The sequence below is a fragment of the Vulpes vulpes genome, chromosome 13, assembly GCF_048418805.1.
Source record: "Vulpes vulpes isolate BD-2025 chromosome 13, VulVul3, whole genome shotgun sequence".
Classification (NCBI taxonomy): Eukaryota; Metazoa; Chordata; class Mammalia; order Carnivora; family Canidae; genus Vulpes; species Vulpes vulpes.
The window spans coordinates 85,440,076-85,454,634 of NC_132792.1; the positions used below are offsets into that span (position 1 = coordinate 85,440,076).

Genomic DNA, 14,559 nt, shown 5'->3' on the forward strand with positions numbered 1-14,559 from the left:
AAACCCAACCAATAGAAAGGATTTGGTTGACACTTGAGGCTTTAGTACAATGCAGGTTTGAAATCATAACCAAGCAGCCGTGAGCAGAATGAGTTCAAGTGCAGCAATGCCAGCAAGAAGGAGGAAGAGCAAAACGGAGCAGGGAGGCAGAGCCAGGAGCCCCCTTACCTGCAGGTCCGGGACCAGCTCCTTCCCCAGGTTCCCGACGGGGGAGTCCCGGGACACGGAAGTGACGGTGGAGAGAAAGCTGGAAGACTCTGTGAGGTGAGGCAGGGGGGACAGGCCTTCCAGGCGCTCCCGCAGGCCATCCCCGATTCGGTTCACCTGCTCCAGGAAGGCCTGCAGCTCCTTCCTGAAAGCCTTCATCCTCGAGTTGATGGTCCCCAGCAGTGGGGGCTCCTTCTTGCCCCCCTCGCCCGTCCCCCCCGCCCCCTGGATGTCGGGCCCTGGCAAGGCCTCACCACTGCCCAGCAGCCCCACGTCGTCCCCGAAGCCCGCGGTGTCCGTGATGAGGCGCTCCACTGTTCGCTCCAGGCGCTCAGCCTCGTGCTTTATGCTCGCCAGGCACTCGGTGTCCTCCCTGGCCCGCAGGAGCTCGGCGGGACACGGCTCGCTCGCCTCCGATGGCTTTCCACTGCCGAAGCCCGACGTCTTCTCACACATCTCCTCTGAGTCGCTCTCCCCGCCAATAGGGCCCTCCCTCTTGGGCTGGGGCTGGCGGCCTTCCTCCCCGTCGCTCTCCTTCTTGCCCTGGTCACTGTCTGCGTCGCTGTCCCGGGGGCTGGGGGCACGCAGGCCTAGGTGGGCAGCCAGGTCATAGCGCTGCACATTGGACAGTAGCACCCGGTTCTCATACTGCAGCTTCAGCACCTTCCCACTCAGCTCGTTGATCTGCAGCCGCGCCGACTTGAGCTCCTCCTGCAGAGGGGCCCCGCTGCCCACGCCCTTGCCCGCGCCATCCGCCAGCCACCCTGGCTCCGGCCGAGGCTCAAACTTGAACTTGTTCAGCTCATGGGTCAGCTGCCGGTTGTGGTCTTCAATCTCAGATATGGACCTCCGGAGAAGCTCTGCTTCCTCCTCCACGAACTGCAGGTGCCGGCGGAGCTCCGTCGAGGACTCTAGGGAGTCACCGAAGGGTGAGGTAGGAATGCCTGTGATGTGGTCCCGGCCTGTACCCTCTCGCTCATACTGGAGCCTCATGTCCTCCATCTCTGCTTTGAGGCCTCGGTTCTCCACCTCCAGCTCCACAATCTTCCGGCCCAAGATGTTGGCCTCTTCCTCCACCAACTTCAAGCGCAGCTTCAGCTCAGCCTCCCTGGTGCTGGGCGGCCCCCCGGCTTCCCCCGTGGGGAGGGGGCTGTCCACGTCCCCATAGAGGGCCTTGTACTTCTGGAGCTCCTGTTCCAGCTCGTCCTTCTCCTTCCCCAGCTTGGCCATCTTTTTACGCATCAGGGAGCCTTCCTCTTTGGCAAACTGAAGCTGGCACTTCAAATCGGCACTGTCATCCTGCCAGGAGAGAACAGCCCGAGAGAAGGGTTATTTGAAAATACCAAATGTTCGTGTTTTGGATGATTTCCCTCGCACCTCGCCCCCAACACACACACACACACAAAACAATGATATTTCTATCAGTGCGTCAAGTTACAGGTAGAAGGAGCCAAGGCAGAGCCAAGGTGAGCCCAGGCCTTCACAGAGGGAACACTGCAAAGGCTTATCTGTTGCTTTGTCACAGAAACCAAAGAAACCAAACAGTGCATTTGGAAAAAACAGGTACATGGAGGGTGAAGGGGATGGAAAATGAAATGCAGCCCAGTGCCTGTGGGCAACACAGTGGTCCTTCATTTCACTTCGTGGGTCCAATCTGACTAATCACCAGTACCAGGTACCAGAACCCCTGAGAGGTACCAGAGTCCCTCACTAAGCCTGGTATAGCAGACAGGCTTTAGTAGCTGCTTCTACCTGTTGTCACCCCCTCCCTCCACAGTGTGGACCTCCCTCATGTAGAGTGGCCAGCCACCCACTGGTATTACCAGCACGGGGAAGCCCCGATCAGAGCCTGGCACTGCCCAGATGTTCTGAGACCCTGAGACATGGCAATTCACCTCTATTCCCCCCTTGGCCTCCCCTGCTCCAGCGTATCACAAGGATGACATGAGGACAGACATGGGATGAAAGGCAGGAGGGGGCTTTGGAACCTGCCGTGTGGAGTAAGTACCATGCTCTTTCAGTTAGGATGAACTGTTACTGTAGACCTAACCCCTGAGTTACTGACAATGTTTCACCAGGCAAGGGCCACTTCAGAGCCTTTGCTTCTGTTTCACTCCCTTTACTTGCTGCAACACAGCAGAAGATGAAACTCAGAAACTCAAGGCAGAGTTAAGTGTTTCAAAACCAGGGAAGTGGTTCTCACTGAAATCGCTAGAGGGTTCTGGAGGGTCACCAAAGCACTCTCTGCTACTAAAAGCCCATATGATGTGGCTGAGGTCCTGAAGGCATATTTTGGACCATTTGGGAAGTTGACTCTGCCTTTCCAGGGCAGATCCCAATGCCTGAGAATCGTATGGACTCTGATGTGGGCTTACACAAGTATTTCACTAGTCCCATTCAGTGAATGGGAAAAATGAGCAATTGCATGAATCATTCCTCTTTGGCTATCAGAAGCTTCAGAAGGACAAAGTCCTTGGCAAAGGCTTCCCCATCAACCAGAGAGACTCAACAATGAGGTCCATGGTAGCCATTCCCCAGCAGCCCCAGGGGAGGGAGAGTCATCAAACCAATCTCCTGAGCAAGTCAACTCTGGGGAAGAATGAACTTTCAGATCATTGTTTGTGCTCAAATGGTTAGGCAGCTTTCACACTCAGGGAATAGGCTCATTTTTTGCCATGTTCTTCCTGCATGCTCCCCATTGGGTAGCAAGATATACAAATACCCACCTTGGTGTCTCCCAACTGTCCTCCTTCTATCCTGCCTAGATCCTGCCTCCTACAGCCCAAACCCATGGAAGGAAACAAAAATGACATGACAGGGAAGAAAAATCTAAGGCCAACTGTGAGCCAAAGGCCATGTGGCTGTAAAGACACATTGTATATAATCCTAATACTAAGGGAAAAAGCATGATTTTTTGCATGTTTGTTTGTTGATTCATTCATTCTTTCAGTGAATGTCGGGAATCATTATGTATCAGAAACTGGTATATTACTTTTAATTGACCCCAGCTTCTTAAAACTGTCTAAAACAGATCAAAAGCAGCCTTTTATTTATTTGATAAACATAGATTTACAAGAATCTGTGCATCCAAATACACAGAAAGAGGTCTCTGCTGTTCACAGGAAGAAACGGAGTTTAAGTGAGCAAACACACATCCCAGTGGAGACAGACTGTGAACACTATGTAAAAGGATTAGTTTGGGAGTGAAAAGCCTAGGATGGGAAGACAGTGAGGTGCTCCTGGCCCCAAAATTCACTTGATAGCCAGCATATGTTCTTTGTCCCAAATCACCTAAATGGTCCTGTCTCCACCCTGAAGTGCAGAGAAATTCATCTTGGTGCCTGTGGACAGCAGCTAGTATCATGGAAGAGAACATCACCAGACCCAAGGGGATGCCACCACCTGCCCACTTGGAGCCTGGGCAGACCCAGGAATGGGCATGACCACCTACTGTGACCAATGTCCGGCCCCCACTTCCATGGACATCTGCAGCTCTTGAGGCCCTAGTATGGTGGAGGAAGGTTGGAAATGGGCAGACAAGGGGCAGTGTTACCTGCATAGATCAGGCAGTTTTGGTCTCAGACCAAGATCTGGGAGTCCTGGGGGATCTTTCCTGAGGGTCTTCCCCTAAAAGTTGAACTCATAAACTGAGTAAAGGGGTGGGATCTCTGAGAGGTCTGGGGAACCCAGGCCTTCCCCAACGGTTCTGAAACACTCAGCTACAAGTGCTCAGGGCAGACAATCTCACATAGCTCTCACATCACTGTCATTTCCAGAAACCTTAAACCTCACATCTCCTCTCCCCCGTCCACCACTCCCCACAAGTTTGACTACAACCAGAATTGTTCTCCTCCTCCTTGAACTGAGACCCCTGTCCATTCAAGAAGCAAGATTCTAGGACACACTTCAAGGAGGGTCCAATGCATAGGTTACCTGAAGACTGATAAAGTATCCCGAAAGTCTTCTTGTTCCTTAAAAGCAGAAACTACACACACATACCAGGAATTCTAACATGATTAAAGCATGTTGTCATTTCTACTCAATACCCATGCACGACACTTAGATCTGCCACCAGTGCTAAAGCAGTTTTCCAAAGAAAGACAATCTCTGAAGCCAAGGGAATGTATGCATTTGGCAGAAGGGTCAGACTTGCCCACTCTGGTCTGGGTGGCTGGAGCTGGGCGCTGCCCAGGTGTGGGAGGGGGAGGCCTGGGGAGCCAGGCTCAGCCTGTTCTAGGGGCAGGGAGCTACTCCTTCTCAGAAGATGGGGAATCACAGCCTCAGTGGGAGCAGCAGGAGGCTGGATTCCCATCTTGTAACTACACACTTTCTAACACTCTGCCAAATTCCAGGGGAGGGTCTAGGCTGAATCCTGAGCTGAAGGATACCAAGCTCTGGCTTCAGAAGATCATGAGATACCTCCAGGAATGCAGAATCAATGCAGAAGGTCCAGTCAGACTTTCCACACAACACAGGTCCTGTTGTAGGCAGAGAAGGCAAGCATGGTACAGAAGGGAGGACACACATGGGACCATCGCCATCACCACCACCACCACCACCACCATCACCACCACCACCAGCCGGAAAAGGCCTTGTCAAGCAACAAAAATATATCGCTCTGGGTATATATTCTTTGGCTTGCAAGTCTGACGTCCAGCCAGCACCCCAAGCGCTGACTACGCACATTCCTACCTTGCGCCGGGGTGCCAGTTTCCTTTGAGTTTTGGTTGTAGACCTGCAGTTTCCAAGGCGCTCGGTTCCACCACTCTGCTGGACAGAAACTCCTTTCTCAATGATAGTACAGGCAGAGGGGGAGCGGAACACATTCCCGGTGCCCGGAGTATTTCGCAAACACTCCTGAGTGTTGCTCAGCCTGAGTCACCCACAGGGGACTGCAGTGCCATGCTGGTCATTCCAGAATGGGGAAGAGGTTACCCTTTTAAGGGAGATCCTCCCTGCTCAAGAGCCAGGAAGCTGAAATGTACTCGAAGCCCGTGAGGGTCCAAGACCCCAGCACAGAGCCTGCAGATTTTAGTTTCCCTGTTATCAGTAGATGTCAAAGTGAGGTTAGGGGAGTAGAGAAGCCCAAAGGGAAAGGTTAATCTTTGACATTCTTCCTTCTTCACATGGTCCAGCCCACCTTGAAGGCTATGCTGGGCATCAGTGAGTTTGGATAACGGTACAACCAAAGCCAATTGAGGGTGGAGTTCACGGGGCAGGCCAGTGGAACTCCAAGTTACTGGGACTTCTTGTGCCTATCAAATTACTCCTTGCTCTGAGAGCTCAGGGAGCTGATACCCCACTCAGGCCTTTGTTCTCTCCAATACCTAATGCTAGCAAGATCCTTTTTTTTTTTTTTTTTTTCAAAAAAGAAGAAGAAGAAGAAGAAAGGAATCCAGTAAAGCAAGTGTTCAGAAGAGCTCAGGAAGTTCTGCAGAACACAAGTTGTGTACACAGAAAGGGTGAGGCTTGTGCCATCTCCCAGTGAGACCATTTCACTTTTAATTAGGACAGTTTAGGATACTGTTCAGCTTGCACATTAAAAAACAAACAAACAAAAAAACCCAAAAAACAAAAAACCAACCCAATACCTAAAACAATAGCTTATGAATGACCCAACAGCACAGAGGCCATACTAATTTACTGTGTGAATCATGCTGAAGGCCAAAATATGTTTTATCATTTGTGAGTACTGCCAGAGAGCCCTAAATTATATCAAATTATGTTTTGCAGAGTCCGTTTGTTCTCGTCTTTCTTGAAGAAGTCACCAGCTTATCAGTGCGAGAAACAAAAACAGAGAAGCTGGTGGTTTAGAGTGAACCTTTTCACCCTATGGAGATTTTGAATGAGTCCACATTTTTTGGCAGGTAATGTTTCTTTGAATATTTTAAAGGCAATGCTAACACTTTTGAGACAATTCAAAATGAAGTGACTGCCCCTCAAGAGATGTAACATTAGAACAATGTCTCTGCTTACCTGGTTAAAGGTTTTCTTTTCTTTGTACGTTTCTCGGTTGCCTCTTCTTTTCAGGGAACTCTGAAATAGATCCAAGGGACATTCAGTTATGGGGGGAGGTCACATGCAGGAGCTATGCTAGGGTCACATTGTCCCCACCAGTCAGGGGCACATGCAATGGACTGAGGCTCTTTTTTTTCCCCACTGGAATCAAGGAACCACTTAGAGTCAATGTTCAAAAACTGGTGAGAGAGCTTAGCAAGGTCTTTGAGCCATCATGATTGTATTTGGAGTATTCCTCAATTATTCAATTTAATGATAATGGATGTTGGTTTGGATAATTTGTAAAAATGGGAAGATAGGAAAAAGGTAGGCAGTTTTGGAAACAGATACACAATATTTCTGGAGCTACCTTACCTTTCTTAATTATGTTTTGTTGGGGCTAATATCAAAATTAATTGGTGTTTCCTGAGTACCTATGGATAAATGGCCAGATCACAAAGTGATAGGAAGGGAGAGAAGGGTGGCCTGCGCTTATGGAAAAAACCTAATCCAGGATGCAGCATTCTCCATGCACAGCTCCCTCCAACTCATGACTAAACCTACATCTTAAAGGTTTTGTAAGTCCATAATACATTCATGTGAAGAGGCCCTGACTGTCCTTCACTGGGCTAGGTCCCTGCCTAGTTTCATATACAACGCAGTACCCCCCTGCCTGCTATCAGCAAGAAATATGTCTGAAATACAAACATGAATAGAAATAAAAGGGTAGGGACGCCTGGGTGGCTCAGCGGTTGAGCGTCTGCCTTCAGCTCAGGGCGTGATTCCGGGTTGGGGATTGAGTCCCTCATCAGGTTTTCTGTGCGGAGCTTGCTTCTCCCTCTGCCTGTGTCTCTGCCTCTCTCTGTGTGTGTCTCTCATGAATAAATAAATAAAATTTTAAAAATAAAAAAAAATAAAAGGGCCAAGAGATGTCTGAAATAGAACAGCAGGGAGCCAAGGCACTCCCTGCTAATGTAACATATGAAGACCAAGAGAACTGGCTGGAAGAGCGAGAAGCATCCTAGAAGGCAAGACACGCAGATGTGAAACCTGAAAAGATGAACAAAATCCTGAGATAAGCCGGGAGAAGGTGGTTTGGAAAGTTAAAGACTTGTCGGCTCTCCTTTAGACCCCAGCAAGCCAGTGAGTGGGAAGGCGGTCTCCCTGATGGCTACCCGCCCCCTTCTGCAGCCTTGCCCTACACAAGGCATGAGGCATGGACCTGGAACATTGGACCCTCCTGGAGTTCATCAGAAGGGGGCTCAGAGCCTCTCTGCTCATTCCTTTGCAGCAGTGCCCCTGCCCAAACAGACTGGGAAGGAGGCTCTCATGCAAGTCACTTCTATCAGGGTCAGACCTACGGTAATGAACTTAGATCTATGTTTATTCAAAATGCCTCACTCACAGAAGGCCAGGGAGTACCATTTAATGGATGAATTTCAGGGCTATGAAACAATTAAAAATTCCAGCCGCCCCTTAGCCTCTAGGGGGCCAGAGGCCTGGAGGAAAAAAAAGGCAATTGAGAGAGAGTGAGAAGATTACAGAATCAGCATGAAGTGTCGGCACTCTCAGGTCAGCCACGGCGCAGTGTGTGGAAGCTTACTGTTTAGGGTTAGGGTTAGGGTTAGCTGCAGAAGCAGCTTTGTTTCCTTTAGTCTTTCTGGTAAAAGCAGGGTCAAATCACAAAGATATAACGAATCTCTTCCAACAGGTTATGTTAAACCTGTCTTAAGAAGAGCTTGAGATTTACTGCCCATAGTCCGTAGGCTTTCCAAGATTCTTTGTGCTGCAATGAAGGAGCTTCTTTGATTTGAATGAGCTGAACAAGATGAACACTTCTGATGGTTCACTACAGAGAAGAGTTACAATAAAGAAGCAAGGAGACAAACCATTCCAGAGGCTTCAGCCTCTGGGACTTAACTCTAGGACTGCAGTGAATGTGGTAGCCTGCCTCTCTGCAAGCCACCCTGCACTGCAACATGTTCTCCCAATGAATGCAAAGCACATTCTGCACACCCAAGAGGAAACTATCTGGAAGTGAGATGAAAGCTGGAAATGGAGACAGAAGAATGATGGTGCCATTTAGGTGGGGGGAAGAAGGGCCTAGGCGAGCTCCTGCTGGGAGGCAGCCAATGGGGAGCCGGTATACGGATTCCTCTGACTCTCCTAAAGGGTCTTTCTCCTTGCTAAGCCCTGAGTACAATTGCCTCTGAGTCCTGTGATCCTTCTAGTGAATCACAGAATAGGTGGGGGGCCATAGGATTCCCAACACGGATCCCAGTCACAGTGACAACTAAAATAATGAACAATGCAAAGATTAAAGTTAACCAGAAATTGGCCAAGACCTCTACGAAAGAAACCATACAATTTTGGTGACAGACATAAAGAAATGCTTGATGCTGTCCGAGGGAAAGACCCTATTTTATAAAGATGTCACATTTCCCCCACATCGTTGTAAGTACAACATCATTTTAACCAAATTCCTCTCTTTCCATATATATATATAATGTAATATATATATACACATATGTATATATATATATATGGAAACTATTTACGAGTGTGTATATACATACACACATATATACTCACACACACATGCTATTTGCATAGATGTGAGAGGGGAGCGAAGAGTACGGAAAGACTTGACACAGTGACTCAAAAATTCATCTAGACCAGGGGTTGGCAAACTAAGGCCTTCAGGACAAATCAACCCGCAGCCTGTTTTATAAATGAGTTGCATTGGAGCACAGTTTTGTCTATTACTGTCTGCTTCTACTTTGTACTACAGAAGCAGAGCTGAGTAGCAGTGACACACCATATGGTCTGTAGAACCTACAACATTTACTATCTGGCCCTTTTCAGAAAGCTTGCTGACCTCTGGTCTAGAAAAATAAATTGGTAACAAGAGCCAAGAACACTTTGAAAAGGAAGAAAAATGACAGTAGGTTTGCACTACTAGACATAGAAATACAATATAATGGTTTGGTGCTGGTACAAAATTAGATAAATGGAACAAAACACAAAGCTCAGAGATAAACCAGAGAGGAAACTATCCAGAATTAAGTCCCAGAGGCTGAGAGTAGATGAGCTTTTAACAATTGATACAAATAGCATCTTAAAAGTAGGGGAAAGAATGGGCTATTTTGTAGATGTTGGAGGAATAATTAGCACAGGAAAAAAAAAAAAAAAGCAAGATCAATACCATGTATCAAAAAAAAAAAATTCCAGATGAATTAAAAACCTAGATGTACGAAATCATAAAGGAACTAGAAAGAAAGCAATGAATTTCTGTTTGTTCTTGGGGCATAGCTTTTTTTCTGTGTTTACACAGAAACAAAAGCCAACAAATCCAACAAAAAGATTGGTCATGTGGATTGGTAAGACTTTAAATGTTTATGTATCAAAAAAATCATTTATTAAAAAGCAAAAATCAAATGACCAAATGGACAAAAAGAAGATTTTCCTAGTGTAAGGCAGACAAAAGAGTGATATTTGACAAGCAACAGGAAAACTGCTTTAATTAAAAAATTAATGGTCGACAAACACATGATTACTTGCAATTGAAATAAAGTATCATTTTTTCACTTGGATGCACACCAAAAGACTTATGACAACTAATGTTAGCAGATGTCCACAGAGGCAGGCACTTCCGTCCAGATCAGTGAGTGAGGATTTCCATGGCATTCCCGGCAGGCAACTGAGCGTGGCAAAGGCACACAGTGTGTGCCAGGAATTCCACCTCTGGAAATGACTTAAGTCCTGGAAATGACTCAGATGGCCCTCACTTAACCAGTATTAATCCAATATCTACTATGTTGCCTTGTCTGGGCAACAGAGTAACAAGTCTTTGGGTTTTTAGAAACTCATATGAGAGTATGCAGAGTCAGACAATAAGAAAGCTAAAATCATCCCCTATTTAAAAAAAGGAAAAAAAAGTTACCCCCTAAAGAACAAAATAAGTTCAGCGGACCTAAGGGAACAGCAGAGATGGGGAGGAAGATTCATGGGTAACAATGTTGATCACACTACCTTGTATAATAGTGAATGAATTCTGTGGAGGGCGTTAAAATTAAGTTTTTGAAGAATTTTTAAAGATTCAGGAGAAATACAACACATTAAAAGAAAAATGCAGGTTATAAACGGCATGTATCTTGTGATTTCAATTTACAGCTGATACAATGCAAATATATGCACGTATTATGTATGTATGTCGGAAATGCAGACTGGAGAAACAGATATCAAGTATTTCATCCTACGGTGACAGAATTGTGGGTGATTTTAATTTTCTTTTTTGTGGCTTTTTATAGTCTCTAAATAACCTGGAGTGAATATGATTTCCTTTACAATTAAAAAAAAAAACTCAGGGAATTATTAAAGAGGTCAGAGAAAAGAGGCCATCACTGATCTCCGATGAGGATTACAGTGGTGTTTTATCAGAAATTATCTGCCAGCTTCTTGGATCTCTTTTTGTAAGCTGACGTTGTTTTTATTAGCCTGGCATTTCTGGTATAATCTATGTGTATATTGGCTAAAAAGGCCAGGAAGCCCCCTGAGGAGTGAGGGAACCCGCCAGGTACTGCACTGCACTGCAGGTCCCCAGCATCTGGCTCCCTCTCCCCGACTGCCAGGTAGTCACAAGGCCCCCAGCCTGGGGTAGAGTGTCTTTCTGGGCTCACCTGCTACGAGTCTCATCCAAGGCAGATAGCTGAGTGCTTTGGGTATACTGGCCAAGGGACCCTGGGTGTAGATGATTCATATGCACGTAATTCATGGCCAGTTTATTTCCCTAGATGACTCAGAGATCCAGTGGAGAATCTCTTCCAAGAAACAATAAGAAAAAGAAGAAAATGTTGACCATCAAATAAACTGAACCCAGAATGGGGGATTTGCTTGCTGATTCATTCTGCTCCTTCTTTTTAGTATGGCCAACTGCCAACAAATCAACTCTAAGTTCCTACAGAAAAGGGGGAAAATTGAGTTTCTGACTCCAAACTGAATCCATCTAAGGCTGATGCATTTGCTGAGTATTGAAAATGATTAAATAAAATACGAAGTTAGGCAATTATTTGGACTTTCAAGTCATTTCTTAATGTTTCCTATTTGAAGTTAGCCAGTTTCTTCCAGGCAATTTCAGAAAAAGGAACAAACTCTCAATTGCTAAAGCATTTCAGAGATAGGGCTTTGAGCTTAAAATTTAGATTAGTAATAAAGAGAGACAAAACTTAGGATGCTGTGAATCATGAGTGAGGATGGGAAAGAGGGTACAGATGTAGGCAGATGACTTTCAGAATTCTTACAGATCCCGTATTATTTAGAAAGTTGTTTAGGCTTTTTCTGGCTGATTTACAGCACATGTGCTTATAAAATTAGAATAAGAACATGAAGGTACACAGGCCTTCTTTCTTTTTAGGAGAGGGTTACCAAGATTCATCCACATTAGTCCTCACGTAAGTGTTGTGGGATGTGAAGGGTACAAATTATTAGCTTCTCCTCCAGCTAGAAGCACCAGATCCTGGCTGGTAGATACCTTTTCACTTTTCAGCTCCCAGAGAGCTCCCAGGGAGACCAGTTCTCAACATGCCATGGAACCACTGCACTCAGCTGAAGTCCACTGCACCAATGTTATACTGCAGGGCCCTGTAAACCAGCCCCCCTCGGATTCATACCCTACGTGGCCACAACCACTTTCTCTTGGCTGTTTGGGAGAATAATGGCAGATATTAACAATTACCGTTTCTTGGGCACATACTCATGCCAGGAGCAACGATAAACTCTTTCTTTCTTCCTTTCTTTTTAAAATTATGATAGAGAACGAGAAAGAGGCAGAGGGAAAGGGAGAATGTCAAGAAGTCTTCCCGCTGAGTGTAAAGCCCGACATGGGGCTCAATCTCATGACCCTGAGATAGTGACCTGAGCAGAAACCAAGAGTCAGATGCTCAACACACTGAGCCACCCGGGTGCCCCACTAAACTCTTTCTTTACATGTCTGATCTAATCTCCTCCTTACAAAAGCCCTGAAGGGCATACATTATTATCACTGATAAATAGACAAGAAGATACGTCAGAAGTAAGGTGATGTCTCCAGGTGCCCCAATCTCAGAGGTGGGGCTCCAACCCGAGCCTGACTCTGCCTCCTTCTTCACAGTCACAGCCCTGAGACCCTCCCGGCTGACCTCTGGGCCTCTGACAGCCCAATCTGCCAATCTGGGCTGCTTTTCTTTTTGTTTTCTTGAGGTTTTCAAGCCCCAAACTGCTGAGTCTTCTCACACAAAGAGCCTCTCCTTTCTCTAGCAAAAGAGCACAAAGCGCTATTACCAGAATGGTTGCAAATTGCTCTGCTCACAAGGTACCTCATGGCTGTGAAATATTTGTTGGCACTGGTGATTTCTGAGGATCTGAGGCTGCGGACAGCACAGGTCCTTATATGGAAAAGACAGAAACTATGATCAGAGGACAAAATACCACAAAGTAAGTGAGGAGAGGAGAAGAAACTACATTGAAATGCTCTGGTGGAAGAAAGGTAACAGCCATAAATGTCAGAGCTGGTTCAGATCCCAGCACCCACAGCTAAGAGGGAGGAGGCCAAGAGGACAACAGCCTGGCCACAAGCCACAGCACCTGGACTGCGAGACCCACCTCGGAGGGACAGAGACCACCAGCACACCCAGGCTACCTACCAAATGCCACTTTTTCTTGGGAAGAGACAGGTTGCTGCTTGTGCACATTTGGGGAACAAGACACATATCTGCTTTGCAGTAGAGACTGGTTGATGCATTTTAAGACTCAGAGACATTAATTTGGAGGCCTAGTATTTGGAAAATTGTGGCAAAAACATACTACAACACAACACAAAATAAATGAAACTGAAGGTGATAAAGCAACAGTGTAGATTATTAATATGCAAACAGAAACAATGGAAAATCTGACCATCACAAGACCAAAATGATGATTCTACAAAAAATAAAGTGTCCTTCCTCAAAATTACAGGAACTCCCAGTGGGCACACACACAGCACTCAGGAACATCATCAAGCATTGCATGAAATATTGAATTAGAATCTCTATTTCAGAAGCTTCCACTGACTCACTTAAGTGATAAATAAGTGGCCCTAGGGCTTCATGAAAGTTGAAAATCTATAAAAACGTATGCTATTTGTCAAGTAGAACTGAAGATAAGGTTTGTGTCTTATTAATAATAATCAGTTCCTGGCTCCCATTGGTCTGGCAAAAATATACTAGTTCACTGAGAGATGCAAATTATAGGCAAATTATTTCCCAGCCTAACAAAACAATACAAAAGAGATAGAAGTACTTTGAGAAACAAAACAAAGCTGGGGCGGCTGGATGGCTTGGTCAGTAAAGCATGTGACTCTTGATCTTGGGGTCGTGGGTTTGAATACCATGTTGTGTAGAGATTGCTTTAAAAAAAGAAGAGCCAAAAAATACAAACAAGTGATATATTAAAATGTTGTCCCCTTTTAGCAGAAAATTAATCACTCATTTTTTTCAGGTGCACATAAGAAAATATTTAGTACTTTGTTCAGTTTTCGAACAAAAGAGCATATGATAAAGTTCTGAATTACTTGTGGTATATTTCATAATAATCAGCCATAACATACTTTGGATCTTCTAAATTTACTCTGAGTATTGTTCTAAATGATAGAGTGTGCTATGAATAAAATTTATGCACACATTTATCAAAATTCAGTGAATATAAATTTAAGATCTGTGCATTTCAATGTACATAAATTAACTCAAAAAAGTATAGGCAGGAACAGCTGGGTGGCTCAGTGGTTGAGCATCTGCCTTTGGCTCAAGGTCCAGGGATAGAGTCCCACATCAAGCTCCCTGTGAGGAAGGAGCCTATTTCTCCCTCTGTCTATATCTCTGTCTAGGGGATCCCTGGGTGGCGCAGCGGTTCGGCGCCTGCCTTTGGCCCAGGGCGCGATCCTGGAGACCCGGGATCGAATCCCACATCGGGCTCCTGGCGCATGGAGCCTGCTTCTCCCTCTGCCTGTGTCTCTGCCTCTCTCTCTCTCTGTGACTATCATAAATAAACGATAATAATAATAAAAAAAATTAAAAAAGAAAATAGTATTATATCTCTGTCTATATCTCTGCCTTTCTCCCCCCTAGTGGAGTCCTACCTCAGCAGCAGCAGCATTATTTTTATTTTTATTTTTTACAAGATTGATTTATTAACTATGATACATACCACATAAGGCCTTTTCAAATTTTTACACCATTCCCATTGAGACGAGTACAATACTTGGTAGCAAATACATGATTTTAAAAAACAAAACCACCTCAGCCAGAGATGCTTCAGCCTTAGTCAATGGCTGACCATGCAATA

The 14,559-nt window shown here is 45.7% G+C and overlaps 1 protein-coding gene across 25 annotated transcripts in view; it reads right to left on the minus strand.

Annotated features, from left to right (window-relative positions):
* MTCL1 (microtubule crosslinking factor 1) overlaps positions 1–14,559 on the minus strand; it is a 128,394-nt gene that overhangs the window by 46,159 nt on the left and 67,676 nt on the right. For 16 of the 25 annotated variants that reach the window (XR_011996715.1, XR_011996714.1, XR_011996713.1 and 13 more), the window contains exons 4-6: positions 6,184–6,243; positions 4,900–4,977; positions 169–1,506 (exon numbers count right to left, since the gene is read on the minus strand). Coding sequence is in view for 19 of the 25 variants with exons in the window: in XM_072734908.1 (XP_072591009.1) it covers positions 169–1,506; positions 4,900–4,977; positions 6,184–6,243 (1,476 nt within the window). In the remaining 6 variants the exon portion in view is untranslated. The remainder of the gene's footprint in view (positions 1–168; positions 1,507–4,899; positions 4,978–6,183; positions 6,244–14,559) is intronic. The other 9 variants (XR_011996716.1, XM_072734904.1, XM_026005942.2 and 6 more) reach the window with 2 other exon arrangements.